Consider the following 16,733-nt stretch of genomic DNA (forward strand, 5'->3'; position numbering starts at 1 on the left):
GGGGGGAGAGGGCGCAATGACACAGTCTCAAACTGTGATGAAACAAAGAAAAGTCACGCATAGCAAGAAGTCCTTAATGTGGGATTACGCTTGGCCGTTAAAATTCTGAATGCTTGACACTCAAGACGCCAGGCACCTAGTGACGAGCCTTCGATTAGCCGAAGAACTACCCAGACCAGAATATTTCCTAAACTGATGCGAAGACCAGACGACGACTATACGTATCCATTCCAATTGTATTCCAAATTAGGAGTAATTAAAATGAGAAAACAAAAATAGAGAGACAATAAACAGTATACAAACGTAATACATACATATTAAGGCTACATTGTCAACGATATTGTCAACGAAAATATATTTTCCAGTAATTAGGCAAAATTAAAACTGACAATGTTAGTATTGTGCTCTGGCGAAAGTAGTTAAATTAATGGAGACTAAGAAAATGTCAGGAATATGGGTATACGCTATCTGTCATGAAATTTTGAGTACATCAGACTGGTGCACAGCGATCATTGTCATCATTCGAATCTTATAGTCTCCAATTTTATTTAAAGTAGATATCACATCCTGTACTTACCTTCTGTTGTTTCCTATAATTTTGTAGTCACACAATCATCTAGAGACAACACTCTTTCAAAGTATTAGAATACTGATGACATATTGGCAACAAAAAGAATAAATAGAAAATAAGATGGAGGACAAAAGAGTTACTGAAAAATTCTATCGTAGATGAAAAAAAAAAAGTTCGGGTTTGAGCTTTAACGACCTAAGAAAAATCACGTGATATATCCGATTAGATTATATAATGTACAAATTCAATATGACCAAGGCCAGATCGATCGACTTTTATGAAGCAGGATCAGTAACTTGCTTTGCATCTAGCCCAAAGAGCATGTTAATGGGAAGACTGCTGAATATGTCAAAGACATTATCCGTGGGCGTGATGTCCATTCCCATCTCCCAGCTAGCGGGGCTTATTGGAAAGTCTAATGAAGGTAAGGTATCACCAGTATCGCCTGTGGGCGGCATTGAAGTACTCTTAGCAGAGTTGAAACCGGTAGAGTTATTATGCGAGTAGTTAGCGCCTTGAAGTGGATTGCCTGTTCCATTCATGGCTGGGTCTTGCTTAGTCGTAACTGTTTTTTCATTTTTCAAGGATGCCATTTGGAACCACAATTGGTCGATTTCTGGATTCTCAAGAATATGAAATTCATCAGCATTAAAGCTATCTTCACCCAATGAGGGCAATCCAGAACCATCATAAGTCGAAGGAGCTGTAGCTAAATGGAACTTATCACTTTCCGTACCTTTCTCGGGGGATAAATCTTTAGCTTTAGATTGCCCGCTTCGGTTGAACTCTTGGCGTTTATCATCCTCCTGTGGGTATTGGTTTTGGAACTTCTTGAGATTGTTCTCACAGCTCAGCGTAAAAGAAACAAGCTCTCCTAATTTATCTGCATCTAAGTATGAAAAAATGCTTTCAAATTCTAATGATTTATATATGAGTTCCCCACAAATGGCCTTGAGACAGAAGTTATTAGCTTTTGTGATTCTCCAAGCGAAATAATACCTCTCACTGAGCCTTGACAACACTGTTATTGTAAACCAACATATTTTCTCCAACGACTTAGATAAATGACATAACCTTGAAAATTTCAAGTTATATTCTGAATCTGATTGTAGTTTCATTGAATGTAATTTATCTCTCTTGTAGGTATAAACAAGCAAATTAATTCTTGCTAAGAAGCCAAAGAACAAAGATAAAACTCGATGACAAATTGATTGCGTGACTGGGTTCAAGATGAGATCTGCAGAATCACCAAAATATAAATGATTATCACTGACAAGATGATGAAAACAAGGCACTAAATCTATGCATATTATTGCAACCATTTTTCTCAAGTAAAAGTAAGACATTTCAACGTCATGTCTCGCTTCATAAAATAAAAATATGAAATAGTAGATAGAAAGCATAAAATGTTTCATATTCAAGCTATTTTTACATTTCATAGTTTTCACAAATGGGAAAGGATAGTTATCTTCGTCAAACGGCATCATGAAGTTTTTCAACGATCCATATGTATTATTCAAGAATATCTCGAACAGGCTCAAATCAGAACATAACTCTTGGACTCTAGTTTTACTATTGATTGCCAAAGTTAAATCCAATATTCTTTTCAAGTGTTTATAATATGCTTCGAAATACCTAAATGTACTTATCACGTTTTTTTCAATTTCCACATCGTTTACATTTTCATTGCCTGCAACATAGTAAGGTAGCTTTGTATCGAAATACTTCGCATCAATAGTTGAAGGATTCCCGTAAAAGTAAGACTGAAGTAAATCCACAATAACCAAGAAAAACCAGAGTTTTCGCCCTAAATTGTTCGTCTTCTTATCAAATGTTTGCTCAGGAAAATTATCAGGATCTCTGTTAAGCCCAATTGAATAGGCCATATGGACTAACATGCCCGTTGACACCTGTGAGTCACTACCATCACTTCCATCGCCATCTTCAGGAGAAAAAACACGATAAAGACGGGTCATGAAAGCAAACTGAAAAATTATCAAGTTAGATTTCTCACACAAATTAAACTGTTTTAAACATAAGTCAGCCATTTCTACAATATCAATGCTAATCGGATGCGATAGCAAATATTTTTTTTCTTGTGCAAAGAGCGATGGATCTGACGTTGAAAGGTTTTGCTCGTTCACCTTCTTCCTGTTCGAAAAAAGTGATAAATATGATAGCCTTAACATTAATAATAAAATTCCAACGTAAGCAAAATCTAATCTCTTTTCAATCTTCAAAGGTGATATTTTAACCTGATTGTAGCCCTCGGGCCCTATTATTCTACTCATTTCTGACTTGAATGATTTTTCGTCAATGAAAGGTATAAAAGCATACACATTCTTGAAGAACTTGTTTATAAGTGTCCAAATAACTTTCTGCTCTGGTAAAACGACTTCAATCTTTTCAATTAATTTCAACTCTTGGTCAATCTTACCTTCAAAAAATGTTAGTCCTAATGAAATTGCGTTTTTATTTAGTACTGTAAGCTTATTGTTCTCTTTTGAGTTTTCAATAGCTGTGCGAAACTCATTGTACAGTAAAACATCATTGTATCCTTCCCTATCCATTGCCTTAACTTGAAACTGCACTTCCAAGTTTTCTGCTGGCCTTTCTATAGTTTTCTTGCCCTGGCTTAAAGTTCCATCAACTCTATCAAATAGCTTTTCGACAGATGCAGAGGGTTGACCATTAAAGTTTACTTTATTATGGACTAAAAAGTCCCACAACTTGCTTAAGCAGGGATCTTTTTTGACTAAAGAGAACCAAGAAAAGGGTCCATGATTCATTTTTCTTGGACCACGTACATGAACTGGGGAGTATCCTTCGTAAAAATTTATAATATCGTCGGGTGAAGAATACGGGTTGATGCCAATAAACTGAGGATTCTTCTTTAAAATTGACGGATCCATATAATCCTCCCCTTTTTCATGTGTATCAGGGTTAGTAGGAAGTGGGATCCAGTTTAATGGCGGTAATTGAATTGGTCTTGATTCGGAGATATCAAAATTGTGGTATTCTCCCAGGTTGTAGTCATTATTTGGAACCCTTGGTGAACTCGAGTTTACTTGAAATCTATTTTGAATCTGATGGTCATTATTGCCCACAATCATACCTTCCATCTCCTTGTATTTTTGTTTCAAGTTTTCGAGTTCTGCTGCTAGCTCTGCATTGGTATGGGGTTTCAAACTGGCCTGAATTAGGCTAGGCTTCGTGGTATTTTCGTAATTTCTCAAATCGCTGTCTCTTTGAATAGTTTTGTTAACGCTATAGTCATAAAATCCACTAGCTTCTTCATTTGATACAGTTCTGACATAAAATGTGGAAGTATTCGAGCCATCTTCATTTCTCATGTAGCCCTCATCATATTTACAACGATCTGGTACATTATACCTAACACATGAAGAACATGGACGTCCTCTGTCGCACTTAACCTTTCGTTTCTTGCAATAATTACAACTTAATGATAACCTATTTCTCTTTTTAGAGCCATACATTAGAAAAGTGAAGCACGATTTAGTTGGTGTACTATACCGGGTATCATGTAACTGTTATAGCTTTAATTTATAGCTTCAAATTGTAAATTTAATGCTCAGTTACTTAAGTAGGATAATAAACGATGGCACATTTAGGCTCTTATATTGAGCACGTGATTCATTTTCAAACATTGCGCACATTTATTACGTAATTCTAATATTAGCTTATGTATCTACATCAAGGTCTGCATATATCTCAAAAAGTCTCAAGAGCTCTTCATTTGTCAAAAATGGAGTCCCAAATACACTATTGAGATTAAAATCACCAATTTCCATTGAGCTGCCATCTAAGGAGACCCTTGAGGAGTCTGTCAGATCAACACTCAATGGCAAGCTTATTGCTGAGTGCGTAGTAGTGCCACCCAGGCCGCGTCTCTTCTTTGATAGCTTGTCTCTCTCTTCTTTTGCAGACCTTACCTCTTCACAGAGTTTACATAAGTACTCAAGCTCGCTTATTGTAAAAAATTCAAGCATGTTAGTACCAGTATGTGAGATCTTCAGCTCCGAGAAGAATACATCCACATTATCCATGGACTGCCTTAAAACAAAATAAGTCATCACATATAGTTTATACGAATTGATATATGTTCGGCTAAGCTTTCTGAAATTACCGACAAAGATTTCAGATTCAATGATTATTCTATTAAAGAGCTCGTCTACTGCTCTAGACCTTTCATTGAAATTGGTATCCTTAGTTTTTGCTTCATTTAACGTTTGCTTATAGTGTAACAACCTAGCAAATAATGAAGTCAAAAAACTATGGGTTCTGATCATACACCTTTCATTCACAGCAGTCAATATATAATCGTAATTGCTACCAAATAGTTCATCTGAATGATCAAGCACGTGTGAGATGATATAAACGAGTTGAACCACACTTTTGATATGTATCTTGAACAATTCAATTCCGGCATTCATTGAAACAGTATTCGATTTGGTGTGCTCATCTTCGTAATGTGCTGCAATTTTGTAGTATAAGCACGATAGATTTGTTCTAAGTGTAATAAATGTTAGATACTTTATGACTTTTAAATAGCTTTGTCCGTGCTGTTCGCTTTTGACATGAATATGACTTGCATGGTTATCTACCGTGGGAGCTGGTTTACAAATGTGATCCTTAAAATAATCTTTACCAAAAAACTTGAAGAAAATCTGCTCCAAGTTTTTAGTTTCAATCAATATATCGAGAACTTTAGGTTTATTTTGAATATCACTTATCATATTGACAATACGCCTATATGAATCACAAATTTGCTTGATATAACTGAATGTGTCTTCCACTTCTCCAGAAAGGTTATCAATTTCCGGATTCTTAACATCAACGAATTCTAAAGTTCTTATGTTTAAATTAGTTCCACTTTGAATTGCAGATTCTGCATCAGTTATTACTATCAATTGCCATAACAATCTCCAAGTCTTGACCAAAGCTGGTTTTTTCAAAATTGAATCATGTCGCGAATAAAATGTTGGATCCCTATTGAGCCCAATAGATAGCGCATGCTTCACAATTGCACCAAATAATATATCAGCATCAACTCCTCCTAAACCGTGACTATCATTAGGAGCAACTCTTTTATAGAAATGTAAAAGAAACAAGCATTGGACTGTCCTAAAAGATGATCTAGAGGTTAAACAATCTGGAATGCAAATATTCAATATACTGTTGAATGTATCTGTAGATATTTTTTTCATTTCGAGGATTATGCTGATCTCATCTTCGTTATACTCATTATTTGATACTTCATGATTGATAAGGCTCATGTATCCTAGCCGCATTACTAGCATCAAGATTCCAAGTAGAGTCAAGTCCTCGTCATCTGTCACCCTAATTTCACTATAGTAATCATTTTCAAAAAAAGGAAACTTTTCGGGAAAAACTTCATTTAAATCCATTATAAATGAGTTTTCATCAATTATTGGCACAAAGGGATACACATATTTGAAAAATTTGTAAAATATAATAAATGTGTTCTTTTTAGAAGGCAAGAACTTTAAAATCATGCTTTCAGCGATGGAAAATAACTCAGTCTTATCCTTCGCTTTAAGTACAAGGGATTTAAGTCTCGGGAAAAACTTCATATTATCTTCATCAAGAGAGGCACTTTCTTTTTTAATATTTCTACTGACTTTATCGTTATTGCTACCGGGTTCTTTTTGAGACGAAGGTGACCACTGTGACGTGCTTTGTCTTCTACTCTTCTGCAAGTCTAGAATCTTCTCATTATCGTTTTCGTTATTGTCGTGCTTTATGTCATGTGTTTCGTTTTCTATACTATTCATTAAATTGTCTTGCTCTGAAGTTGAGATTACTGAGTTTGTTTCACCAGTTACGTTTATTTCCCTAGGAGAAGATAGTGCAAGATCTCTTCGCTTGGATGTCTCTGCGAGAATATACTGCGCGATATCGCCAGACTGAAACAATTTCAAAGCATAATGCCTAAGAATTTTGATAAAGGGGTCGCTTTTGATAACTCCAATATAAGAAAGAGGACCTTGATGTTGCCAAAGTCTTCCATCCACATCATAAGAGTAGCTAGCGCTGTTTAAGATATCGATAGTGTCAGAGGAGTTAATCTGCAAGGTGGAATGTGGCCCTATGGAAACAGCAATTAAATTTTGGTCCTTTGGTTTGGGCTGAGGAGCATTTGTGTTTACTGATATATTATCATTCAAAGGAGGGAGGTTGATGTTATGGGGCAATGGCGGTTGATTAAAGGCTTTATTGACCGAGGTTGCCGAGTGTTGAAGCGTATTTCCATTAGAATTCGTCCCATCGTAAGACTGGGGAATATATCCAACGCTAGGCTCGTTAGAGTATACATTGTTATGGATCGGAGAATTTGTTGGCTGAAAGGAGAATGCTAAAGGAGATTGCTCGGCATAATCAACAAAATGGGATCCTCCAGTTGCTGGGGGAATAGCGCCATTGGCAAATGATCCACCTGCTAGTGGGCTTGGTATGACTTGAATTGTGGCCATGGGCTCGCCAGCTGTCTGAAGGGGACGCTCACCACTCCTGTACTGAACATCGTCACTCCGAGGTTCATCGTTGGAATCACGATAGTCTGACTCATAAAAGCATAAATGGGAGATAGACTTTTGCTTGCAAGATCCACATATTGGCTTTGCTCTATCACACTTAGATTTTCTCCTTCGACAAACAGAACACGAAGCTGGAACCCTATGTCGTTTCTTATGAGGTGGCTTCATTTCTGCTCTGTATCTGTATCTGTCGTTTATGAGTTAAGCTCCTACCATTTAATAAACAAATTGATCAAATCGACGGGATATCGTAACTGCTGTTGATGGCCATCACGTTTCATTAATTAGTAACATGTGAAATTTTATGGATGCTATCTGTGTGAATGATTTTTGACGTGCTTATGTAATCACGACGTTGAAAATCTTATTCTGCTATCACTCCGCATAAGACGAAATATATAGGCGTTACTAGGGAAAGGAACGGTAGAATGAAAAGTAGCAGAAATGGAAAGACTTCTCAGGATTCAGCGTGAACCCTTCTACTTCTAGCTACATTTTGTCCTTTTTTTCTTGTCAGATATCAATGTCTTGCAACTGTTCGGTTGAGTCATTCCATATTCCATGTTTAGATGTAACTCAAGTCACCATTTCTGTGTTTTGACATTTGGAAGCCACTAATGAACAACTGCGCAAGACAGACTTAATGAGAACCCGCAAGAGTAATTAAAGAGATGTATTAACTTAGATAGCTGGTGTTAATTAGTAATTAATGCTTTTAGTTCAAGGTATTAGGGATTGCCAAGTTTGCTAATCTGATCTAACTATCTTCCCCACCCTTATTCACAGCCCGCGCTTGTCCTCCAACAGTTCAAATAATGACTTATTGATTATGTCATCTTGTGACATATTTGACTTTTTGCGACATGTATTGATTAACGCGTCTTTTTCAAGAAGTGTTTTAAAGCTATCGCTTGAGAGTAAGAGATCAAAGTTTCAATAGCATGAGCAGGATAGAATCAGACTCAGAAGTTCTGCTTGATGATGGTGACTCAAGGGATCTAGAAGATTTTATAGTAGATGAGCTGGAGCTCCATCAAGGAAATGAACAACAACGCGACGTGAAAGAAACTGTTCATCGTGATTTAGATAACAACGAAAAGGATGAATTGCCCCTGGATAGAATCCTCAAACTCAATAGTGAGTTAAAGCCTAATGAAATGCATGCTCAGAAGTTATTGAAGGCGCATATCGCAGTTTTAGTTTCAGCATTGGGGGGGCCAGATCACACGTCTTCTGTTCAGCCTCCACCGTACAAGTTGGGGCATGATGCCCATGCTTGTCTCAAGGATCTAAAGAGGTGGATTAGGTCTGTTGATGAAAAGAATAATAGTTTTGATGTTGCTTTGGCTTGTGCTGACTCAGGTCTTGTGGTAAATGATTTGACGGTTATATTGTGCCAATGGAATAGACAACAAAGTCTTAAAAAACCGACCAAAAATGCCAGAAGCATGGAACGTATAATGCTTTCGTGTTTAGAGCTTTTAGTTTTGTTGACTTGGCCCATTGAAATCAGTAAGGACCTGTCAGAGGCACAGAAATTGAGCTTTGCTTCTACTAAAAAAACCCAAATAATATATAAGAAACACATCTTAGAATACTGTAACGGACAAACTTTGGAAGCTGTTATAAGGTTGGTCTTACCAACCATTGCTAAAGATAGAATTGATAGAGAACCAAGAGATAATGCGATTATAAGATTAGTACTATTCTTAATAAGGAACATTTTATACATTGAGCCAGCAGAATCCTCAATCTCTACAAAAGCAAGAAAAGGTATCATACCTGTCGATAATTTGCCTTCCAATATCACGTATGACGACATAAGCATGAATTCTGTATTATCTGCATTCCAAAAAAACAAAGTGTTGACCTTTCTTTTGACACTTTCTGGGACTGTTGGTAAAGACTTCGACAAAGAAGCATTTAGTCAGGCTTGTCTCGAATGTGTATACCTAATTTTAAAAGGAATAAAACCTGAGCATGTATTGATGCCAATGAGAAAAAAGGCCCCTCAACAAGTTAAACGAGGCAAGGCTTTGCCTGAAATTCAGTCTCTGAATACGTCCTCTGGTCTTCAGCTTAAAGAATTGCTCAATCAGGAAGCTACAAGAAAAAAAGTACAGACCCAACACATTTCAACAAGGCATGGCAGATTTGGCTCTTTACTCTCAATTCAAGGAAATGATACATCCTATGTAATATCTGGTCAAGAAGCTCTAGTTGGGTTAAACTCGTCGCTAGAAAAATTAGACAAAAGTAAAAAGTGGAATGTTAGATCACAATTTAAGTATGACTCTGATGAGTTTGTTTCACATAGACAAGAATTTCTTAATGACAAATCAGTTTTAATTTTGAAGGAATTCATTGAACAATTTTTAGTTACGGGGTGCTTCAATAATTTAATTGAGAATCTTAGCTGGTTGCTTTCTGGTTCTACAGATTTTAACTACATTGATGAATACGAGAAGGCAACTTTTTTTCTTACTGTTGCTTGGTTTTTCAGCTATAAGAGAGAAAGGATCGTATTGTTCAACAAGGGTATTTTGAACCTGTCTGGGTTATCTGAGGATGATGACACTTTAGACTATGGATCAGTAGGCGCAGCATTGAGTGAGGTTAATTTTATTTTGATTATATCTTATTTTAGAGAATCATTTAGCTTGAGACGTTGGAGCTCTCTCCATGTTGCTATGATATGTTTTTATGAAATGTTGATGATCTCCTATTCTCTATTTACGAAAAGATCAAACAACAGTAACGGGCTAGACCTAGATGACGACCAAGAAGAAACTGATAGAGAAATGGCAGAGGGTATTATTAGAAAATTATTCTCATTTAGTGATTTCCTAAGTATTCTCACGAAAATTCCTCAAACAGCATCCAAGCATTCTCCCGAATATTTGAGAGTGTCCATATCTGTTGTGCACATCATCCTAAAGTCTTTTGAGAGTTTTGCAAGTGAAGATGTGAAGCTCTATATTCAATCCAAAAGAAGAAAGTCAAAGGCTAATAAGAGACTGAGGAGCGGCTTAGACAAGCATACTGAAGATTCTATGAGAGATGTAATTGAAGAATCAGACGAAGAGCTCACAAATGAACGAGCAAAAGAAGTTACTCGAGAAAGAAGGTTAGATTTTGAAGCGACTGAAGCTGGTTTTTTTCGAAACGGAACTGTTTCAACTTATATTGAATATCTATCTCGTTTTGAGGATTTAACACATGAAGAAATTAAGAAGTGCATGACTTATTTTCATCGCTTATTTGTATCTAAACGAGACCACACTGCATTATACCGTATTGATTTCATGCACATTTTATACAAGTTGAGAACTCATTTGCCTAGAGAGTCTCACATAAGGGGCCATGTTGAGGAATTCACACATTATTTTATGAAGAAGTTTAAAGTAGCATTTGACAGATTCCCTATCCCTATTGAAGTCTTATTTCTGAGGTTTGAAGATTTGGAACTTAATACATATTTGGCTTCTGGTGACTTATATATCAGGCCTGATGTCTCATCAAAAAATAATAAACCCAAGTTGGCAAAAGAATTAGAGTTCATCAGAGATTTTAATAAGGAAGAAAAGATTAAAATATTAGTTAGCGTTCTTTTTCAACAAGAAAAAGATCTTTTCATAGCTTGGTTACTTAATGATCTGAAACGCATTTTGGAAGAAAAGATACTGGACGAAGATCTAATAACCAAATTATCTCCAACTCCCCAATTCAATAGACTCTTGATTAATAACCCATATATAAGATTACTTTTGAAAATTATGGGCTTTGATTTGCCATACATAATGGAAGAATTATGTGAATTACCAGCATCAGTCGCCCCTAATGATTTAGCTGAGGTCATAGAACTAATCAAAAAATGGAAAGAAGAACAACCAGTTAATTTCGAGGACTCCAGGGATCCAGCCTTCTTTTTGAGGGCGAAAGAGACTTACGGTTACGGTGATTACGATGACGTAGATTATTTAGAAGGAGGAAACGACGATGCTGACGAAAGTATTGCTTTCGAAACTTCGGAGAATATAACTGGGAGTAGAAGAAATTTTCATGAGCTTGACAAACTCGATGAATTGGAAGAAATATTGAATAAATCTAACAGTTATCCTCGTGGGTTGGCAAGAATTAAATCAAAACCAAAAAAGAATGAAAAAAGAACAAGTAAAGTATATGATGGTAAAGTGAATGGTGAACATGAAGACAGGCGCACCTCTTCACACTTACGAAATGAGAAAGTGGATATCGTCAGATCAGCAAAATTTGTTCACGATTCGGATGATGAAAGTGATGATGAAAAGGGGAGAGTATTTTACGAGAGAGAAGAAAGGTTACGTACATTGTTGAAAAATTCTGGAGGAATTGTCGATTCAAGGCTGCTTGCGGAGTTCAAGAAAGCGTGGAGTCAGATCGAAGATGTCACCCCGAATAGCATTTCTATGCCGCTTCTTGATTTAAATGACATTCATTCAAAGTCTTCCAATGTGCCCAGTAATGATGAAAGTATAGGCCTGGTCGAACCAGCATTAAGTGATGAAAACACAACTAATACGGATACAAGTTTCAGCTCTTTTAGACAGAATGAAGAAACACAAGTATTACTAGACAAGAGAGCCAGGCTGGTAACGGACGATACTGATAACGAAGACGAGATCCTCGAACATCAGCCCAAAAAGCACAAATCGCAACTTACAAGTAGAAAGAAGATAGTCATAAGCGATGACGAAGATGACAATTGACGGTGATGCTAATTTGTTAAGTCTATTTAGTATTAATGTTTAATCCCCAACGCAATGGCTTGCATCCTTATTATTGATGCTCGTCTTGATACTCATATAAGAACTTATTATCATAACGGAAAATCCAAAAGTGATGCACCCAACACTGGGCAATATCTTCCAAAAGATGAACTTTCTCTTGTCCGTGTCGCTTTCGTTCTTGAAATTGAAAGAATCCCATGATAACTTCAAATAACATAAAGGCGGAAATATGTAAGACATGATAGAAGCAGAAGTTGCACCAATTAGCTCTAGAATAACGCCCAAATTGCACGTTAACAAAGCAACAGACATCGATGAGAAAACTAATACGGTCGTTATCGCAAAATGTTGTTTCGGACTTAATTGAAGGTGAGCAGTACTCCCATGTTCACCCGCTTCGCCGTTCCAAGCAAGGACCAAATCCTTTAATACATCCCTCGCGACAATGAGCTCCAAAGGAAATGTGGTGAGCATGTTTAGACCGAAGCAAAACCTTGCAACATTGATCCAGTTATCTGTACTTCTGAAATTATTTAATAAATTTCCTTTAGTATTATCACCAAAGTTTATTAGTCCATTTACAGCCATAAAAGTACAACAGACCATAGATATTCCACAAGCGATATGTGTAATTTTAGAAAATTTCTTCACTGTAGCATTTCTTAAAGAATTATAAATGAAAATTGTATTATGATGGCAAACTAGAGCAAAAGAAATCACCGAAATACCTTGAAAGATATTATAATTCACAGTCCATTCTAGCTTGGTCAATTTCTTCTTTAAATCATTGCCCGCAAATGGACCCCTTACCGCAGTAATTATTACTATCGTAACCATTCCAATCAAAGCAAATCCCGAAGCCTTCTCTAATTTCGAGATATCCCTGTTTAATGATAGTGGATACGATATGCATGTTATAGAGAGAATAATTATAGTATTTCTTTTGAATATCCATCCCACAGGAGAGTCATCGTTCGTTATTGAATCTGGAATAAATGCCTTCAAGACATGAGGAATTGTGTCTCCAATAATGACTGAGAATGCCATGCAACCACCAACTGCAAATAAGCTAATGGATAATAAAAGAATGTATCTTCCTGTCTGGCCATAACACTTGCCAACAGTATCCTGATATGATTTTGTCTTCGCCAACTGAGCATTTATCACTATCAATCTTAGTGTCCAGTCCACGAGAAATGTCAAAAACACCATAACAACGAGGCCACCTACCAATCCACAATTCTTAAATGCAAAAGGTTGTCCTATTATTCCAGCTCCGAGAATTGAATTTGCCATATTCATAAATGCCCCTTTCATACCTGACTGGCCCTCTGCATTAACTTCATTATCTTGTATGCTTTGATTTTCGAAATCAAGTGAGTCGACTGTTTGAAGTTCAAACTCTTCATCCAGAGGATAAAGTTCAGTATCTGGGTGGGTATTAGTTCCATGAAGTGCTACCTGAGGTACTGGAACATAGCTCTGACTCCCACTTTTGTTCTCGTCAGACATAGCTATCTTCCAAATACCAAAAACTGATGTCCTTAATAAAAAATATGATTATGGATGAATATTTGAAAATAATGCGAATATAGCTTAAGTCAAAAGAGAGGTATTTAGTCAGTCTTGAATAGTGACATTTTGCGAAATATCCTTCGATAGAAGAGTAGTAATGTATTTCATAGAGCATGATATTCTCACTGCAATTCTGGAATCATAAAAGAATAGGTGTAATACTTGATTTCTTTCTTTCCCATTATTTGGGAATTTGTTATTACTTCCATACTCTACTTCCATACTCTATTTTCTTTGGCCTACGATGCTTTCAGAACTATCCTCCAAAGTACGTGGACTCATAGGAGACGAGTGAAGAGATAAAGTAGATTCTAAGATTCGCTGGTTGAACAATTCCTTCAATAGCATATCGAATATCAAAGAGGAAATTTCATAACGAGAAAAAGTAGTAGAATTGAGGCCTAAGATAGATTTTTTTCTTCATTGTCTATATGCCTTGTTTGTTTGCTTCGTTATAGGATATCTTTTGGGAGGAATAAGTACACATAGCTGAAGAGGAACTGTTAAAATTTGGTTCTTTTCGGAAGGCATAAATACGTAAGCATTTTTGACCAAAACGAGCAAACTTGCCACAATAATAAGGAGAAATCCAGTGGTCTGTTGTGCTAGCCTGTCATGCTGGTCTGTCAATATGTTCTACGTCCTTGGAAGTGCCTTGTGTAAGAAAGATCAATGGTAGATATTGATGTGCTTGTTACGTAAGCAAACTTTGTGAGAGATGCTCATCACTTTTTTATATATTACTGGACTAGGCATGGCACCATTAGAAGAAAGATTCAACTACAGCTACAATGGTAAAGCCAGGCTATAGGCATTTGAAAAATCCATATAGTGATCGTAAAGAGTCGAAAGCAAGGGAGATAAAAAGGTCATTGACACATAGAGCTAGATTAAGAAAGAACTATTTTAAGCTACTTGAAAAAGAGGGTGAGATAAATAACGTTAATTCTAATTCTGTTAGCGAGAATGATGAAAACAGTGCTAAAGATGTCATAGAAGATCAAGATAGCAGACTACATAATGAAATCAGGCCGAAGGAGATTTATAAGAGAAATCCAATTGCTCCAAAACAGAAAATGACTTTTGCAGATAGAGCACAGTTAGTAAAGGAAAGAAAGAAGAAAGATAGAACCGCTAAATTGAATGCCATAAAAGAGAAAAGAAATGAAGCCGCAAAGAAGGAGGATGACCGCCAGCTGAAAAGAGACTACTTGACCCAAAAAACTCGAAGAGGACAACCACTTATGGGGCCAAGAATCAATAATTTACTAGAAAAAATACAAAAAGAAGCAAAGTAGCTTCAAGTTTCATACAGTCACATCATTTCATTTAACTCTACGAATTCACGATAGTATTATATATTTTTTGGTCATCTATGTGCTATTACGTACTTTATAAGACACTGATTACTCGAACATTCTATGTTTAAAGTTCTTGAAAATCATGACCCAATCATAGATATATAGAGAGCTTATCCTTTTTTCATAACTCAACCAATTCTTGATACATTTATATGCCCATATGATCGAATATTTTGAGCATTCTTTTGATATCGTTTCTTTATGCTCGTCATACACAGCTTTTGCGCAGTAATTTGCCAATATTAAGAAGGATCGTTCTGGACCAAGCGGGTTATCCAAGTTCTCATCCAAGCTTCTTGTGAGGTCATTCGTTTTCAATATTAAAAGTACGATTCTGGGCATCGAACTTAAAATATACATTAAATCTTCTAGCACCTTGCCGTCTGACTGTAATTGTTTCTGCATGTTCACAATCTCTGTTGAAGATCTAGTTGAGGATATATCATAGTTTAAGGTATTGTCCGTGTCTCTTCCTGTGATCGCACAAGCAAAAATCTTGAATTTTTGATCTCCTTTGACACCAGCGAATTTTTCAGCATATTCCTTCATCTTAGGGACATTATTGTCTAATATAGATAACCAAAAATGTGAGTAACTTCTCTTCATATCTATGGGAATATTTCGATAAAGACCATGATCATATAAGATGATTTCAAAGTTATGTTTCTCATTGCCATTTGACGGTCTTATAGCCAAGTTCCCTCCGTGAGGATCACAATGTAATCCGACTCCAGGAACAAAAATCATAATGTCAAATATATGTGCAAGGCATGATGAAACCTCTGCAGTGTTTATCTTATGTTCTTTCATGTATTTCAAATCATCCAATCTAGCTCCAGATAGATACTCCATAACCAAAATTCTCTTTTTGGCAAATTTCACCTCAGGTATACGTAATGCTGTCAAATTCTTTAAATCTTTGAAGTATTCAGAAGTATGCTGTGCATTTCTTGCTTCGTTTACGAAATTTAATTCCACGAATATAGAACTCTCCATTTCTTCACCTAGCCATGTTAAGGGGTATTCAGGGAAAAATTTGTACATTAATTGGAAGACTTTGCTAGTGAGATAAACATCCAAAGGAACAAATTGCGCTAATGAAGGGTGTTGGACTTTCACCGCTACTTTTTCTCCAGTGTCCTTCAATTTTGCAACATGCACCTGGGCTAACGAAGCCACTCCCACGGGTTCAGGATCAAAGTCACTAAATATTTCATCTATTGTAGCCCCCATATCTGTGATGAATAATTCCTCGATCTCCTCCATAGAAGACCTTGGACATTGATCTTGTAACGGAATCATAGTCTCGGTCCACTCGCGAGGTAATAAATATGTTAGAGCAGTAATATGTTGGCCTAGCTTTATATATATCCCACCGTTAGTTTCAAGAGCTTTTAACGTTATCTCAGCAGCCCGTTTGTGTGTTTTCGAAAGTGCCCTTGACCTTTCCTCTGCGCTCGAGTAATCCTTGTTTAAAGTCTTGCGATACAAGTTGAAGCATCTCGCAGTTGCAATAGTTACCACACCCACTCTTTCAGCCATCAATACACTGTATCTGGCAGTGTCATTAGTATAGTATAATAGTGAGCCAGCCAAACCTAGGGCTACACCAAACTTAAAAAAACGATACTTCGATTTCTTAGGTGGTGGTCCAGCTTTGCTAGAAAAGAGCCTAGTAAGACGTTGTGATTGTGATAAGCAAACGGGATTCGAGAAATATCTCAGCGGGTCTCTTTTCAGTACTAGCCGTATGGCAAATCGAGTCTGAATCATTTGAATCTCTCACTGCTTCTTTCACTTTAACGGCATGAAGATGTTAGGTAAATCTAGAAAATCGGCTTGATGCTTCTCACCTTCACGTGAAAAATATAAAAGAAAA

General features: G+C 36.6%; 6 protein-coding genes across 6 annotated transcripts; 2 read left to right on the top strand and 4 right to left on the bottom strand.

Annotated features, from left to right (window-relative positions):
- Positions 1-846: 846 nt before the first annotated feature.
- ZCF14 (Zcf14p) lies at positions 847-4,068 on the bottom strand (the record flags this gene model as incomplete). The annotated part of the gene is made up of 1 exon (XM_062956200.1): positions 847-4,068. One exon carries the CDS (start codon positions 4,066-4,068, stop codon positions 847-849), a length of 3,222 nt encoding a protein of 1,073 aa, XP_062812727.1.
- Positions 4,069-4,272: 204 nt separating this feature from the next.
- Positions 4,273-7,317, bottom strand: ZCF13 (Zcf13p; the record flags this gene model as incomplete). Its single annotated transcript, XM_062956201.1, has 1 exon — positions 4,273-7,317. The coding sequence occupies one exon, from the start codon at positions 7,315-7,317 to the stop codon at positions 4,273-4,275; it is 3,045 nt and encodes a 1,014-aa protein (XP_062812728.1).
- Positions 7,318-8,090: 773 nt separating this feature from the next.
- Positions 8,091-11,897, top strand: YBL053 (Ybl053p; the record flags this gene model as incomplete). The annotated part of the gene is made up of 1 exon (XM_062956202.1): positions 8,091-11,897. The coding sequence occupies one exon, from the start codon at positions 8,091-8,093 to the stop codon at positions 11,895-11,897; it is 3,807 nt and encodes a 1,268-aa protein (XP_062812729.1).
- Positions 11,898-11,936: 39 nt separating this feature from the next.
- Positions 11,937-13,430, bottom strand: PRCAT00006082001 (uncharacterized protein; the record flags this gene model as incomplete). The annotated part of the gene is made up of 1 exon (XM_062956203.1): positions 11,937-13,430. The coding sequence occupies one exon, from the start codon at positions 13,428-13,430 to the stop codon at positions 11,937-11,939; it is 1,494 nt and encodes a 497-aa protein (XP_062812730.1).
- Positions 13,431-14,284: 854 nt separating this feature from the next.
- Positions 14,285-14,791, top strand: FYV5 (Fyv5p; the record flags this gene model as incomplete). The annotated part of the gene is made up of 1 exon (XM_062956204.1): positions 14,285-14,791. The coding sequence occupies one exon, from the start codon at positions 14,285-14,287 to the stop codon at positions 14,789-14,791; it is 507 nt and encodes a 168-aa protein (XP_062812731.1).
- Positions 14,792-14,899: 108 nt separating this feature from the next.
- Positions 14,900-16,627, bottom strand: PRCAT00006084001 (uncharacterized protein; the record flags this gene model as incomplete). Its single annotated transcript, XM_062956205.1, has 1 exon — positions 14,900-16,627. One exon carries the CDS (start codon positions 16,625-16,627, stop codon positions 14,900-14,902), a length of 1,728 nt encoding a protein of 575 aa, XP_062812732.1.
- Positions 16,628-16,733: the final 106 nt, after the last annotated feature.

The sequence above is a fragment of the Priceomyces carsonii genome, assembly GCF_900007245.1.
Source record: "Priceomyces carsonii strain CBS4050 genome assembly, scaffold: Debaryomyces_carsonii_scaffold_7, whole genome shotgun sequence".
NCBI classification, from domain to species: Eukaryota; Fungi; Ascomycota; class Pichiomycetes; order Serinales; family Debaryomycetaceae; genus Priceomyces; species Priceomyces carsonii.